This window comes from Bubalus bubalis, chromosome 10 (genome assembly GCF_019923935.1).
Source record: "Bubalus bubalis isolate 160015118507 breed Murrah chromosome 10, NDDB_SH_1, whole genome shotgun sequence".
Classification (NCBI taxonomy): domain Eukaryota; kingdom Metazoa; phylum Chordata; class Mammalia; order Artiodactyla; family Bovidae; genus Bubalus; species Bubalus bubalis.
Window position 1 is genome coordinate 14,748,627 of NC_059166.1, and position 16,250 is coordinate 14,764,876.

General features: G+C 40.8%; 1 protein-coding gene across 16 annotated transcripts in view; it reads left to right on the forward strand.

Annotated features, from left to right (window-relative positions):
• The window catches only part of SYNE1 (spectrin repeat containing nuclear envelope protein 1), a 494,933-nt gene that overhangs the window by 252,309 nt on the left and 226,374 nt on the right, over positions 1–16,250 (forward strand). For all 16 annotated transcript variants that reach the window (XM_044924087.2, XM_044924084.2, XM_044924085.2 and 13 more), the window contains 10 exons: positions 902–1,055; positions 3,359–3,502; positions 4,511–4,675; positions 8,743–9,060; positions 9,972–10,127; positions 10,282–10,452; positions 11,137–11,463; positions 12,890–13,042; positions 13,348–13,515; positions 15,556–15,732. In XM_044924087.2, the coding sequence (XP_044780022.2) occupies positions 902–1,055; positions 3,359–3,502; positions 4,511–4,675; positions 8,743–9,060; positions 9,972–10,127; positions 10,282–10,452; positions 11,137–11,463; positions 12,890–13,042; positions 13,348–13,515; positions 15,556–15,732 (1,933 nt within the window). The remainder of the gene's footprint in view (positions 1–901; positions 1,056–3,358; positions 3,503–4,510; positions 4,676–8,742; positions 9,061–9,971; positions 10,128–10,281; positions 10,453–11,136; positions 11,464–12,889; positions 13,043–13,347; positions 13,516–15,555; positions 15,733–16,250) is intronic.

Sequence of the window (16,250 nt, forward strand, 5' to 3'; positions counted from 1 at the left end):
GTCTCTTTCACTCTCTCTATTTCCCTGCTCCCTTATTTTTTGCCTCCTTCCTTCCTTCATCCCCTCCTTCCTTTCTTTTCTTTTTTCTTCTTGGAAGAAAAGAAAGTGGCAGGTGCAACCTTGCATTTACATTGACCGACAGTACTGTGTCTGTGTTTTTACGTAACTATATGTTTCTTCATGTTGGTGTTCACTGCTTAGAAAACCACAGGATAAATAAATGTTTAATCATGTGAAGATGTATTAGTTAAAACTAAACTGTTTCCTTGGGAAGTAGCCCCAGAACACACCAGTGGGTGGTGGGAAAGAGCCATGAGGAGAAGAGGGCAGTCAGTAAAGCGTGGGAGCTAGAATTTACCCCCCACCCCAAAAAGGCACTGCTGGGAGCCAGTGTAGACAGAGCGTCTCTGGAAATTACCCATGGAGAGCAAAGGGGTGAGGGGTGAAGCTGGAATGTTTGTAAACAAACTGCCATGTGTCAGTTTCCTGTCTTTTATTACTTTTTTGTTTCTCTCCTCTGGTGGAATTAAATATTGATACTCTTATTTTCTTGAGTCTTGGCTCAAGAAAAGCCTTGCTTGGGGCATCTCTCCTTTTGCCTTCAGACCTCTTCCTGTGTCTCATGTGACTTGGTTACTGACTCCAAGTTTTATGTCCTGTCCCAGTTCTCCACCTGTCAGCCTGGGCTTCACCATCCTTTGCTTCTCAAAGTTGTGCTTTCCAGAGACCCAGGCTTGGATTTGATAAGCCGTGACCATTCAGTCCCCCTCAAGCCTGCCCCGACCTGATCTATGGGCTTCCTGCCAGGGAAGTGGACAGAGCAGACACGTGATAGAGATCAGACAGACTGCATGCAGACGGCTTCTCACTGTAGATTACTGACCTTTCAATTACTTTTCAGTCAACTTGAAGGAGCTCTTTCTAAGTGGACAAGTTACCAGGATGATGTTCGACAGTTTTCCAGTTGGATGGACAGCGTGGAGGCCAGCCTGAACGAGTCTGAGAGGCAGCACGCGGAACTGCGGGAGAAAACAGCAGCTCTCGGGAAGGCCAAGGTGAGGCTGGGTTCTACATTCGATTCGTCCTCTGCCCGTGCTTCGGACTTGCCACGGCTACACAAAAACATTCCGGAGAGGGAAATGGCAACCCACTCCAGTATTCTTGCCTGGAGAATCCCCATGGACAGAGGTGCCTGGGAGGCTACCGTCCATGGGGTCACAAAGAGTCAGACTCGACTGAGCAACTAAGCGCATACTAAAACATGCCCATCTATAGGCTAGGGCTGTCCATATAGGTGAACTCTGTTGGGGGAGTTTACTGTAATTTCTAATGGCTTCTTAAACAAACTTTTGTTTGTGGCTATTTTATTAGTGAGTGAAAACGTCCCTTTCCAGGAAAACTTCATAGACCTATGTTTTATGAAATATTTAAATATGAAATATTAAAAAGCACCTTGTAGTATGTTTTAATCAGGCTTCCCTAGTGACTCAGTGGTGAAGAATCCACCTGCCAAGGCAGGAGATGTATATTCAGTCCCTAGGTTGGGAAGATCCCCTTGAGAAAGAAGTGTCAACCCACTCCTGTATTCTTGCTTGGAATATCCCATGGACAGATGAACCTGGTGACCTACTCTCCATAGGGATGCAAAAGAGTCAGACATGACTTGGCAACTAGACAACAACTACAAATAACTTTTGATATCTTTAGCCTGTTCATCCTGAGGAAGTAAAACTTTTTTTCTGTCACATCTTCCGTTTTTCACAGAATACCCTAGCTGTACCCTTGTACCTAGCAACCTTGTACTTAACCTTCTGAATTAGTTCAGAAGCCCCCATCTTTGCTCTGAAACACCACCACCAGAGGCTTAATTAGTTCTTCTGTTCTCTGTCTTTCTCATCTCTTGATAAATTTCATAGACTCTATACTTACATTGCTCTCTCTCTCAGTGGATAAAGTTGCTCAATTTTCTTCTTATCCTATGCACGTGGCTCTCTGACACAGAACAAATGCTGAGTAAAGGTTAGCTGAATAACTAAATGGCCTTGCATGACCTATGCCAAGCCACTTAACATTTCTGGGTCTGCTGTTTGCATCTGAAAATTCATGTAATTATAATTATTGACTTCATAGTATTATGATGATGATTACTTCATTTATTACATTATTCATCTAGTCGACAAATACTTATGGAGAACTTGTTACACGCAGGTGTTGTGCTTGATTCCAGGTAAATAAAACAGACCAAGGTTTCACTCTGGAGGTTGCACATGGACTCATTCGAGAATGATTGAATAAGTAAATGATTATAACTGGTGATGAGTGATATGAAGAAAACACTGCGAGTGATGAGAGAGAGTCATCGGGATTGGGTTGATAAGGACATCAAGCAGTCGGGGGTGGGGAGGGACAGAAAAGGCCCCTTGAAAGAGGAGATGGAGATGATGCCTTCAGGAATTTAGTGCAGAGAAATCAGGTTGGGGAGGAGGTGGGAAAGGAGGATTTCAGATGAGATAATCCACATGTCCATAGTCCCTGGAGAGGAGAGAACCTGGGTTGGATAAAAGGGAACTGTAAGAAAGGCTGGCTGTTGGTGGAGCAGAGACTCAATGAGTACGTGTCCAGGTGATGTGGTGGAGGTGGCAGGGACCAGATCCCATGCTGTTAAAAGGATCCAAGCCTGTGGATTTCATACTTGATCCCCACAGCCCGGGGAAGATAATCAGTGTTTTGAACTGGAGAGCAAAGCGATCCCCTTTAGAATCTTAAGGCCTTTTATCACTCAAGCTGCTGTGTGGAAGGTGGACAAAGGCACAGTGCAGGAACCGGGGGCAGGGAATCTGCCTAGCAAGATATTACAAACGTCCAAGGAAAAGATGATAGCAGCAGGGGCCAGGGGGCTTGTGGGAGACAGGAGGACACATGTCAGGATACAGTGAAGAGATTAGAACTAACAGGATCTCACCATGGATGGAGGGACAAAGGGTGACTCCAGTGTTCTCAACTGACCAGCTGGGTGAGAACGGCAGCATTTACTGTTTGACAAGAAGACTGAGCAGAAGGAGGTTTGATGGTGGCTGGGGATGGATAGGAATGGAGTAGTGCTCAGGAGCCAATTTTTGGACAAATTAAATGTGATATTTCCAAGTCCACTCAGATAAAGTTCTGGGCTGGATATCAATTACACACACCATTCATATATCTATATAGCAATAGATGGTGGATAGAGTGTAGACTGACAGATAGATAACCTGAGATCACTTGTCAGCTATGCAGTTAAAATATACTGATTTCACAAGTTAACATCAATGCGATGATATGCACAATAATTCCTTTATTTTTTTAAAAAAATGTTCTCTAGTTATTAAACGAGGAAGTGCTGAGTCACGGCAGCTTACTGGAGACCATTGAAGTGAAAGGGGCTGGCATGACGGAGCACTATGTCACCCAGTTAGAATTCCAAGACCTGCAGGAGCGATATGGAGCCATCAGAGAGCGGACCAAGGTACGGCTCACCGTGTTCCACGCAGAACTGCTGAAAGAGGGGCGTTTGGAGTTGTGCTTATTAAAGACTCATTTGTTTGGGGGAATGACAGGCTTGTGAAAGCAAATAGGACAAAAAAAGCAAAATGAATTTTAATACTTAGAGTACCCTATTGGCAAAGCAAACAAAAACCCTCAACTCTTGGTAGTATATGAAAGTTATTGGAGGAAAATAGTTCTCAATTAAAAAGTCCTCCGAATGTACCTATTGAAAAAAAATTGGGGAGAGCTTCATAAGGAAGAATCATAAATATCTTCATGTGTCTGGTGATGAAAACTTTCTAAAGCAGGAAAAAATTGCCAATAATATTTATCATTCTTTGCTTAAATCTCACAAAGAAAATAAAAAGAACTTTTCAGAGCACAGCCTACTTTATGAGAGTACATGGAAAATTGAATCTGCAGTGAATCCAAATTCTCACTCAAGGAACAATATGAAAACTTCAGTTTTCTTCATTAGTAAAAATGTATTTTTATGACAAATAAATTTAATTCATTTTTTTGAATATCCATTTTACATTTCATAAGGAATTCAAAGGTCAAGAAGTTAATTCAACGAAATGATCTTTAAGACCCCTTCTGGTGGCTCAGTTGGCAAAGAATCTGCCTGCAATGCAGGAGACCTGGGTTTGACTCCTGGTCGGGAAGATCTCCTGGTGAAGGAAATGGCAACCCACACCAGTAGTCTTGCCTGGAGAAGTCCATGGACAGAGGAGCCAGACAGGCTACAGTCATGAGATGGCAAAGAGTCAGAAATGACTGTGTGACTTTGACTTTCACTTTTTACTCACGTTATGTTTTTTTCTTTACATAAATCTTGACATTTTATTCTTCTAGGAAATGATTCATGTTTTAATGATTTAATAATCATGCTTTTCTAATATTCCAAAAGTGAATTCTTAACAGTCTGTGTAAACTGCAGACTATAGCAATGTTTTCCCATCTTAATCATCTTAAATGCTAACAACAGGAAGCAGTAACCAAGTCGGAAAAACTAGTTCGCCTGCACCAAGAGTATCAGAGAGACTTGAAGGCATTTGAAGCTTGGCTTGAGAAAGAGCAAGATAAGCTTGATCGGTACTCAGTTCTTGAAGGTGATGCGCACACTCATGAGATGGCCCTGCGGGACCTTCAGGTAAACTCTTGCTTCATCATAAAACAAAGGACTTTATTTTAAGTGAGAAGTCACTATGACCTTAAAGCCTATAAATAGCTGATATATATTAAATGACATCCTAATAAGGTCTGATCTAGAGTGTTCTGGGACCTCAGTAGAGTATGCTAGTCGAAATCATTTGGTAGGTAGTTCAGACTGAGCAGGACTGGGACTTGAAGACTTTGTCCAGCTACAGAGTGGCCTCTGATAGGAATGGCTAGTGGTCTAATTTATGGTGTTAACAGGCCCACCTGCCTGTTTCTCCCTAAAGGACTGAATTAGATGTGGGACACAGCTGCAGGAATCAACAGCATGTGACACTTCTCAAATTCAAATTGGTAGCACCATCATAGGCCCTTTGGTTTTAACCCAAATCACCCACATTGCTGAGGATACAGGCCTAGAGTCAGGGACCTAGAAGAAGGAATTCAAAGAGGTAAGAAAAGTACTCAGGCCAGCAGGCTGTGATTCAGGGCGAGATGGCAAACCTCATGGGCAAAGTGGTCCTAACCCATTGATTATTGCTACTGCAGGTAAAGATAATTAAAATATTACTCCTGCTTTCAAAAAGCTTGCATTCTAAAGAAGTTCAGACCCATTGATGGATCATTACAAACAATGTGATGGGGACAATAATAGAACGACTCTATTATGGATCTTATGGAAGCATCAGAGAGAGCCCCTAATCTTATCTGCAGCAATAGGTAGCCATCAGGGGGTTCCCAAGAAGGGGAGACCAGACACATAGTAGAGAATGGAGAGAAAGGCCAACAAGACAGCTCCGTGTTGGAACTTAGCGCTGTCAGCCCTCACTGGAATTGGTTCAGGATTGGGCAAGATCTGCCCACTGCTCGAACAAGGTGGAAAAGCAGGACTGAGATGGTCATTGACATATAACATTTCTGCCTATTTCAATGGCTCTCAGGGAGAATTGAATAATGGCAGGAGTGCAGGGTTGGGATTAGGAAGTTCAGACTCCGATTCATGGTGAGACCTGGTCCTGGATGACTTTGGGCAGAGAAGAGCTTCCCTGACTCAGTTTTCTCTACAGCATTGTTCTGAGGAAGGATTAAATGAGATGGGAGAAAAATCTTACTTGAACAGTAGTCCATTCGTGAAATAAATATATAGTAGAAGTTGGAAGGGATAAGGCAATGGCACCCCACTCCAGTACTCCTGCCTGGAAAATCCCATGGACGGAGGAGCCTGGTAGGCTACAGTCCATGGGGTCGCGAAGTCGGACACGACTGAGCGACTTCTTTCACTTTTCACTTTCATGCATTGGAGAAGGAAATGGCAACCCACTCCAGTGTTCTTGCCTGGAGAATCTCAGGGACGGGGGAGCCTGGTGGGCTACCACCTATGGAGTCACACAGAGTCAGACACAACTGAAGCGACTTAGCAGCAGCAGGAGCAGCAGCAGCAGAAGTTGGAAGGCTCACAGTTTCATTAGCTTCTTTAAGGATCTCATCCATTTTATTTTTAATAGTAGCATATCCAGGTCTCTTAGATTTAGCTGTTATAATTTATCTTAGCCAAATGGGCTTTCTTTTCTGTCTATGACCTCTCCCAGCATTCACTGCAGACTTTCTTGGCAAGCAAATACCAAGCTCTCCAGACTTCTGTGGAGAAACTGGGCCAAGAAGTCACTTGTCATCAGCAGATATGTCTCCTGTTCCAGAAGAAAATATCTCATTTCAGTCAGTGTTATTCTGGCCCAAAGCAAAACCCGACTCCAACCTCTCATTTCACCGTGTATTAATTCTTATTGACACTGTCTTATTTTGAGTCATCACAAATTTTATAAAGGAAGGGAGACACTAGAGGCCAAAACAGGTGGTGCAGAACGGTGACATTCCACCTGCACAGCAGAACTCCTTCAGGGTCCTAATGTCCCACAGCTGGCTTAGTGATCTGGGGGTCTGCCAGCAGTGTGGACCACATTTAAAATTATTTTGTATTTGGGCTTCCCAGGTGGCGCTAGTGGTAAAAAGAACCCTCCTGCCAATGCAGGAGACATAAGAGACATGGGTTCAGTCCCTGAGTCAGGAAGATCCCCTAGAGAAGGAAATAGCAACCCACTCCAGTATTCTTGCCTGGAGAATTCCATGAATAGAGGAGTCTAGCGGGCTACAGTCCACCAGGCTCCTTTTGTAGTCACCAACAGTTTAATTTGGATCAGAGTACATCGAGTTTTTAAAATATTGAGACCAGATTCTAAACTAGTACCTTTGGGGACTTCCCTGGTGGTCCAGTGGTTAAGACTCCATGCTTCCACTGCAGGGGCTATGGGTTTGATCCCTGGTCAGGGAACTAAGATCCCCCATGCTGCAGAGCACAGCCAAAAAATAAAACTAAATAAATTTAAAATATGTATATTGAACCATATTTCTGCCTCAGATAAATCCTTGAAATGTGGGATATATAAGAATTTCTCTAATACAGTAGTGATTTGTAGAATAGTGAAAACTGCTATAAAATAGGGAAAGGGTGATATATTGAGATTAACTAGGGCACAGATCAGTACACTGTATCCCGGAACCTGTTCTTTAAATTGAAACATAGACACACCTGTTCATCTATGTAGCATCTATGGCTACTTTGATGCCACAGATGGCAAGATTACATAGTTAAGTAGCTTCAGCAGAGATTGTGGCCCATAAAGCCTAAAATATTTACTATCCAGCCCTTTACAGAAAAAGTTCGTCAACTCCTGAATTAAGGAAAGAGATTGTATAAAATTAGCTTTAATTTTTTATAATTTTGAATAAAATTTGTTTGTGGTTATTTTGATTAATATTTTACCATATAAATTGCCCTTCTTTTCCAATTACAACATTTTTGTAGTGATATCATAGCTGAGGAAAGTGTATCTATAATCTGAACTATAGAAGATCACTATTTCTGTAGATAAAAGTGGTCAGATATCAGCAATTTCATTAGTATTAAAGATTTTTTAAAAATAATATTGTATTCTAAATAAATGTGATAGTGCTTTTAACACTCTTGGTGGGATTTGACCTGGCCCCTTTCAACCTTAGATGATCAGATCAAGTAACACAAGGATATAGTGTTTTGCCAACACCTTTAAGGTTATGATTTTTCTATCAAAAATAGCTGATGCTCTTAAAAACTTGGTTCATACAGAATTTGTAGGGTGCATTTCTGGGACTATGCTTTGATGGAGGGAAATATGTTTGTACCTAGAAGTACCTGATGGGTGGGGGCTTCCCAGGGGCTGCTAGTGGTAAAGAACCCTCCTGCCAGTGCAGGACACATAAGAGACATGAATTCCATTCCTGGGTTGGGAAGATCCCCTGAAAGAGGGCATTACAACCCACTCTAGTATTCTTGCCTGGAGAATCCCAAGGACAGAAGAGCCTGGTGGGCTGCAGTCCATGGGGTGGCAAAGAGTCAGATACCACTGAAGTGACTTAGCATGCATGCACACAACTGATGGGCAGGTGTGATAATTCAGCCTTGCAGGTTTATATGCCCTGTACCCTCCAGGGCCAACTTCTCTTAACCATCATTCCCTAGAACAGCTTCAACAAAGAATCCCTCCTTAGCAGAAAGAAGGACTATTGTTCTTTTCTCAGCTAAAAGTGGAGCTCTGATCCCATTCAGTATCAAATTCAATGTCAAGCAAGAAGACTTAAGCTCTTTAAACAGATTAGGGGCCACAAAACTCTTAGGTTATTAGACTAAACAATAATCCTTTCATCACAGTGCTTTTGCCTCCCAGCTAAAAAGCCAGATGTCAGAGGTTGTTTCCAACATGATTGAGAAAAATACTTCTCGATATGTGTGTATCTGTGTGTGTGTGTGTGTGTGTGCAGTTTGAATGTTTTAACTGGAAACATTTCAGAATCTCTCTCCTGACTTGGGAAACAAGGTTCAGTGTTAGGTACACATTTTTTGTCAGAATCAGCTTGTTCTTTCCTAACGTGAAGTTCAAAAGGGTGCAGTTGGCTTGAGTGAGACATAGTCACCTGTGTGGGTATAAAATGTGAACGAGGTGTGACAGCCATGCCTTTCCCCTGCAGGAGCTCCAGGTGCGCTGCGCAGAGGGGCAGGCCCTGCTGAATTCAGCACTGCACACCAGAGAGGAGGTGATCCCATCAGGCATCCCACAGACAGAGGACCGGGCTCTAGAGTCCCTCCGGCAGGACTGGCAGGCTTACCAGCAGAGGCTGTTGGAGACCCGAACTCAGTTCAATAACGTGGTCAACAAATTGAGACTGGTGGAACAAAAGTTTCAGCAGGTAGATGAGTGGCTGAAAACAATGGAGGAGAAAGTGAGTCTCAGAACGGCACGTCAGTCTAGCCGAGCTGCCAAGGAGATGCAGTTACATCAGATGAAGGTACTATTGGTGTGAATTCCTGATGTTTGTCAAAGTAGCAGTTGCCTTGCATAGTTTTTCTCAACTATTTAATAAATTTTGGTCCAAGGTTTAGATTTTGCAAAATCTCTTTCTACTTGCAAGAAATTTGATATAAATTACAATGGAGTATTCTTCTGTGAGAAATTGTTTACTAGAATCCTAAGGTAGTCTATTTTATTGATAATAGAATATAGTTTAATGAAGTATCTTATATTTTTCCCACACTTTATTACCTTGCTTGGTAAAGATACATGAATGCTAGTGTTGCAATAATTTAAGTTTATGGTTCTGTCTTGAAATTGCTCTAATTACTACATTTTTATGCAGATTCAGTGCACATGATCAAAATTATGCTTAGGCCTTTGGAATTCATTTTCCTTATTCATCTGTTTTAAAATGTATCTAAGTACAACAAAAGATATAAAATATATGTAATTTAGACAGAAGAGCATTCAAACTCGTGTGCAGTTTTATAATGTTATTCTAATTTTTATGAAGGTTATACATGATGTGTTTTCAAAATTATATAGAAATCATTCATATAAATCATTTTCTAGTAAGAATAAATCATATAAATCATTTTCTAGTAAGAATAAATCATATAAATCATTTTCTAGTAAGCCCATGTCTCAGGGCTTCCCAGGTGGCTCAGTGGTACCGAATCTGCCTGCCAATGCAGGAGACATGGGTTCAATCCCTGGGTCAGGAAGATCCTTGGAGAAGGAAATGGCAGCCCACTCCAGTATTCTTGCCTGGAAAATTCCATGAGGAGCCTGGCTGGCTACAGTCCATGGGGTCGTGACTTAGGGACTTAGGGGCTAAACAAAATATTTGTCTTACTTAAGAATCCCTCAGATTGAACTTTCCACTCCTACACGGTGTCATTTCAGAAGTGGCATGAAGAAATCACCGCATACAGAGATGAAGTTGAGGAAGTGGGAGCCAGAGCACAGGAGATCCTGGACGAGAGCCACGTGAGCAGCCGAATGGGCTGCCAGGCCACGCAGCTGACGTCCAAATACCAAGCGCTGCTCCTCCAAGTGCTGGTGAGCGGGCCACCCCGGCTCATTGTAGACCAGCAGACTTCACAACCCAGACATTCTTCCTTTCACTAACTTCCAGTGAAGACACGTGTTGATCAAGAAAGGCACAGGCACAGGTCTTTAATTCACTTATTCCATGTTGTCTCTTCTTTCAAAGGAACAAATAAAATTCCTGGAAGAGGAGATCCAGAGTTTGGAGGAATCAGAGTTATCCTTAAGTTCCTATTCTGATTGGTACAGCTCTACTCATAAAAACTTCAAGAATGTGGCTGCCAAAATTGATAAAGTAGATAAAGCGATGATGGGGAAAAAGATGAAGACGCTGGAGGTAGGCATGCAAATATCAAAGTTGTCTGCCAACTGTTTGTTCTTCTTTCACTGAGAGGTTCCCATCTCCCACGTAGAACTGGGAGCATGTATGTTCATCCCTGCCCAGTATGATTGGTGATCCCTGGTTCCTCATTTCATTCTAAATTCCAAGTTAAGATCACTTTAAGCCAAAGATTGCCTTCCATTTACTTATGATGTGATGTTATCCCAATGACTTACACATGACTGTGCACGAAATTCTTAACTAAATTCCAGTTTGACACTAAATATTGAAAAAAAAAAATCTCTAACTCATGACACTGTGCATTAGTCGTGTTTTAACTCAGAACTCTAGGAGCTCTGTTAAGGATGAGAAAAGCATCAAGTTCTCCCATAAGTCTCTGATTTGGAAATGATGTGTTAATCGAGATTTTAAAAGACCTATGTTGAAGTAAAGAGGCTTCTCTTTGCTGGTGGGCCAAATCTGATTATAAACTTCAAATCTGATTGTAATCTTCCATCTGGATTGCTGGTGGGCCAAATCTGATTATAAACTTCAAAAACATATGGTAAGGGGAAATTGGTGAACTCAAGAATGGGACTTGCAAGGCTTTTCTTTAAAGGGACGGGCATAATGCCAACCAATTTGAATTTGTTTATTTGTTTGTTTGTTTGTATTACATTTCTTCCCATTGTTTCTCAGGGTTTGCTGAAAGACATGGAGAAAGGCCAGAGCTTGCTCAAATCAGCCCGAGAGAAAGGCGAGAGGGCTCTTAAATACTTGGAAGATGCTGAGGCAGAGACGTTAAGAAAAGAGATCCACGACCAAGTGGAGCGGTTGAAGGAACTGACCAGCACTGTGCGGAAGGAGCACATGACCCTGGAAAAAGGCCTTCATTTGACGAAGGAATTCTCGGATAAATACAAAGCGCTAACTCAGTGGATAGCAGAATACCGAGATATTCTACATGGTCCTGAAGAACCCAAAATGGAGTTATATGAGAAAAAAGCTCAGTTATCTAAATACAAGGTAGTGTGTTGTTACTGACAGATGCGTGAGGAGGTCACGTAGGACTGAACTGCAGGCACATGATTTCTGGTGTGTGTCACACTTAGTGGGTACTGGGAGAGGTCCTTAGCATGCCTGTTCTACTGGTAAGGGGCGTGCAGATTTATAAGGAAGCTGCCTGCCAACGCAGGAGACATAAGCAACACACGTTCAATCCCTGGGTCAGGAAGCTTCCCTGGAGAAGGGCATGACAACCCACTCTAGTAGTCTTGCCTGGAGAATCCCATAGACAGAGGAGCCTGACAGGCTACAGTCCATAGGGTCGCAAAGAGTTGGACATGACTGAAGCGACTAAGCGCATACACTATGCCAGACTTATTTGTCCATTCAGGTACTGTGTTTGTCTGATATTCAAAGGTTGTATCAGTGGATGGAGACCTATTCGGACAGTGTGATCCAGGTACCTGGGTCCTTCAGATAAACTTTCTGGCATCAGGATCTCACACCTATAGATTTTCTCTGTTTCACCTAGAGTCTCTCCTTCATCTTTTGGTACCAAAAGCCTATAAGCACATCTATGGTAAATTCCAAATGAGACTTCATACTCCTAAGAAAATAAATTCTAATTAACCAACTGTAGGTAAAACATTTTAGAAATTAATTTTTGAAAAAATAAATGGTGATATAGATATTGCTATACATGCTGTAGATATAAATATTTCACCTGCTCAAATTTGTGAAACAATTATTAAAGCTTATACATGGGATAGTCTGCTTTTAAAATTTGACCCAGATTATTTAGCAATGGTCTTTAAGAATTACAGTGTGATGTCTTACCTCAAAGCTTTTCCTGGTGGAAGCTTTTCCGTCCTCCAGCCAATATGTCTATTTCTGCCCTTGGTTTTTCTGCCAAGCCTGACAGTGTGTCTTTGAAAGTGTAATGTAAGAAGCACAACTGCTTCTCCTTTTTTCCTTCTCCCTGAGTTCTTGATATATTTAAATAGCACTTTAAGGCTGTCACCGCAACGTTGCAACTGGAATTTGTCTCCCAAACCTCACATCCAACTCAAGCTACAATTGAGTTTACGATTCAAAATCAAAAGATAACACCTCTCTCCCTTCATATAACATTAAGATTTATTTCTCTGCTGAAAGGAATGAGGTGGAAGCCAGCAATATGCATTATGTTAAATTCACCCAAATACAATTCTTTTCTATACTTTTCTCTGCATGTGTGAGGACTATTCGATGTGTTACTTTTACTCTGAAAAAAACTGTATTAGCCATAAAAGTCATTTTCTCTTTATTATTTTACATTTATTGATTTATAAAATATATATCAGATCTTTGTTTGAGATAGATCATCTTATATATGGCAATGCATGTGTCTGTATTCTCCTTGATCACGTGAATGAGCTGGCTCTTGTTTTTTCCTTTGTAATTCAAGTCACTTCAACAAACAGTGCTGTCCCATGAACCATCAGTAAAATCGGTGAGAGAGAAAGGTGAAGCCCTCTTGGAGCTGGTGCAAGATGTTACTTTAAAGGACAAAATCGATCAGCTTCAAAGCGATTACCAGGATCTCTGCAGTGCAGCAAAGGTATGGAAAGTTCAGAAGTAGAATAAAATTGTGGTGTTTGCCACAAAAGGAGTCTTGACTGCATTTTATCTGTCAGAAAATGTAGCACTGGTATGGGTCAGTATTTTTCCTTTTCATTCAGGTGGGCATTTTTAAATGGCATAGCAACTCTGTGCGTGTGTGTGTGTGTGTTTTCTGTCCCTAGTAATTTTCTGATGTGTGTAAGTCTACCTACTCTATGAGTTGCCCTGGGATTTTAAAAATGTTAAAGTTTGGAGTAGATTTTTGGCTGGAAAGTCACTTCTAACAGGCACCTGGCTTCACAGGAGCATGTCTGCAGTCTTGAGGCAAAAGTCAGAGACCACGAAGATTACAACAGTGAGCTCCAGGAAGTGGAAAAGTGGCTGCTGCAAATGTCAGGAAGGCTGGTGGCACCCGACCTCATGGAGACAAGCAGCCTTGAGACAATTACCCAGCAACTGGCCCGCCACAAGGTAGGCCTGATCTCTAAGGAGCTGAAGAACACAGGATGGCTTTGACAGGCGTGCTGTGTGTGTGTTGGGGGGCGGGGGTAATCTCTGGATCATAGTGACTGTCCTTAAAGACTCAGGTCTGAGTTCCAAGAATGCCTGATAGTTGAGAACAGCTCAATTTAATATTTAAGTGACTCGACAACAGCTGAATCCTGGCACTCAACTTCTGAACACATTGTAGCATATTTCCCAGCTAATAGTTGTTTTTTTTTTTTAATTTCAGAATATAATCTATATGGAGTAATTTATCAGTTAAATTATCTTTATTCTAGAAAAGTATAGCCAAAGATAGGATACAGAAATAGTAGTCAAAGAGTCTAAATTCTAGCCAAAGTCTCTTCTTGCTAGTTAGGGGCACGTAGCCTCTCTGAGCCTCCTTTTTTTCTTCTGTAAAGGATGATAATGACATCAGTCCCGTTATATAGCCACTGTGGTCATCAGAGAAGATAACATATCTGAAAGTCTTTTGTAGACCACAAAGTACAGTACCGATATGGGATGTTCATATCTTTATTAATATGTATTTTTAGTAATCATATGTGCCAAATGACAGATATCATATGCTCACAACTTTATGAAGCTATTTTAGTAAGCTTAATGGGAAACTGAATTTTGGTTTTAATCTGGTCAACATCTACTATTGTGTCTTAGGAAAACCAGTTAACCACTCCAGGTTTCAAGATCTGTAGGAGAAAATTTTATTTAGCAAATGCAAACAGAAAAGTAACGACATGATACAGTGTACTTGGTACTGAGTAAATAGCCTCAGTGACCATATGATGTAGTGGTTCCATTCCAGCCTGAAGATATATTGGTTCTTTTCAATATGGCGTGTATAATAACTGTTAACCCAGCACCATTGGGGAAAAAAGTGGTGAACCCTGCACTGCTGGAGGACCATGGTTTCCCTTAGATATCGATGTGTCAGCCTAGGAAACTTTGTGTTGTAATGTGTCCCTAGTCACTAGCATTGTATTGCAGTAAGGAAGTTAGAACCTGACTTGAAAAAGTTGGGTCCTCCTCTCTAAGTCCCCCTCTCTGAGAAAGCTCACTAGAGAACACAGGCGGGCATAGCGTGTGAACCGGAGTCAGGCAGAGACGGGTCCAAAGCCAAGGCTCTGCCATTTACTACTTGTGTGACCTTGAACAAGTTTTATAATCTCTCCGTGCTTCAGCCTCCTCATCTGTAAAACAATAATAATGATAAATACTTATCAGGGCTTATATACAGTCCCTGGGCTATCAGTGCTTAATAAATGTTAAGTGGTAAACGTTTTTACGTTTATCAATATAAATATTAGATGTAAATTAGATCTTACACAGTTTAGACATTAAGCTATTACATAAATCAGATATCATATTATTAGATAAATTAGACATTAGTTAATTAAATTAAAATATAATTAGGCTATTTTAGACATAAATTAGGGCTTCCCTGGTGGTTCAGAGAGTAGAGAATCGTCCTGCAATGCTGAAGAACTGGTTTCGATCCCTGGGTTGGGAAAAGCCCCTGGAGGAGGGCATGGCAACCCACTCCAATATCTTGCCTAGAGAATCCCCATGGACAGAGGAGTTGGCGGGCTGCAAAGCATCAGACATGACTGAGCGACTAAGCACAACACACAGATATAATTTATACCAGAATTATAATTTTTAGAGTTAAAAAATGTATGGACATCTTTTTCACTGGTAATATTTCCATGGAGCAGATCTCTAACTGAGGTCAGTCTTATGAATTCACTCTTAAAGGTTACTTCATCATTCTGTGTAACTTAGTCCATTATTGGAGGAAACCTGAAAGTATACATTTTTTATTTAATTTGTTGATATGAAGACACCGAGACATTTATTTCATTGTGTTGATACCAAGACAAATTGCAAAACTCTTTTAAAAACATATTAAACAGTGAGATAATTGATCTTAAACTTTGTTTGGTGAATAGAATATTTAAAGGCTAAAAATGGAATAATGAGAACTGCGTATTTGTTTCATTTTTGAAGGCAATGATGGAAGAAATTGCTGGTTTTGAAGACCGTTTGAATGACCTTAAAACTAAAGGTGACAATTTGATCAGCCAATGTGCAGATCACCTTCAAGCGAAACTTAAACAAAATGTACATGCTCATCTGCAGGGCACAAAGGACAGTTACTCAGCCATCTGCAGTACAGCCCAGAGGGTAAGTACTGCTGGAACATTCTAGAATGATGAAGAATTAAGGAGAAAGGCTGTGCAGGCTGAAGGTTTTTTAAAATAGTTTTTATGCTTCATCCTTTGGATGGATTTCCCAGTCTATGTGTACACAGAAATAACATATTATATATTTGATTAATGTGATGAAGTAGTGAATTTCAGACATTTGGTTGTACACAATCCCTTTATTCCATGAATTGATTTTGAAAAAAAATTTAATATTTTTTGTTTTTATTTGCATACCATCAATACTTCTAATTTGCCATTTATTCTATAATACCAAAATAAGTTTGTTCTGTAAGTCTCACAATAATTATTTTCTTTTTAACCCTTTGTAACTGAGGTTCTACTCTAATTCAGTATTTCTGTGTATTCATATAGAAATTGAGAAAAGAAGCAAGCACCAATTTTGAAGTATACTTCAGTGGGTATTCTTCCAATAAAATGGAATCATTAATGTTATAGATATAAGTCTAAGATACATAAGAATTGCCTTTTTTAACA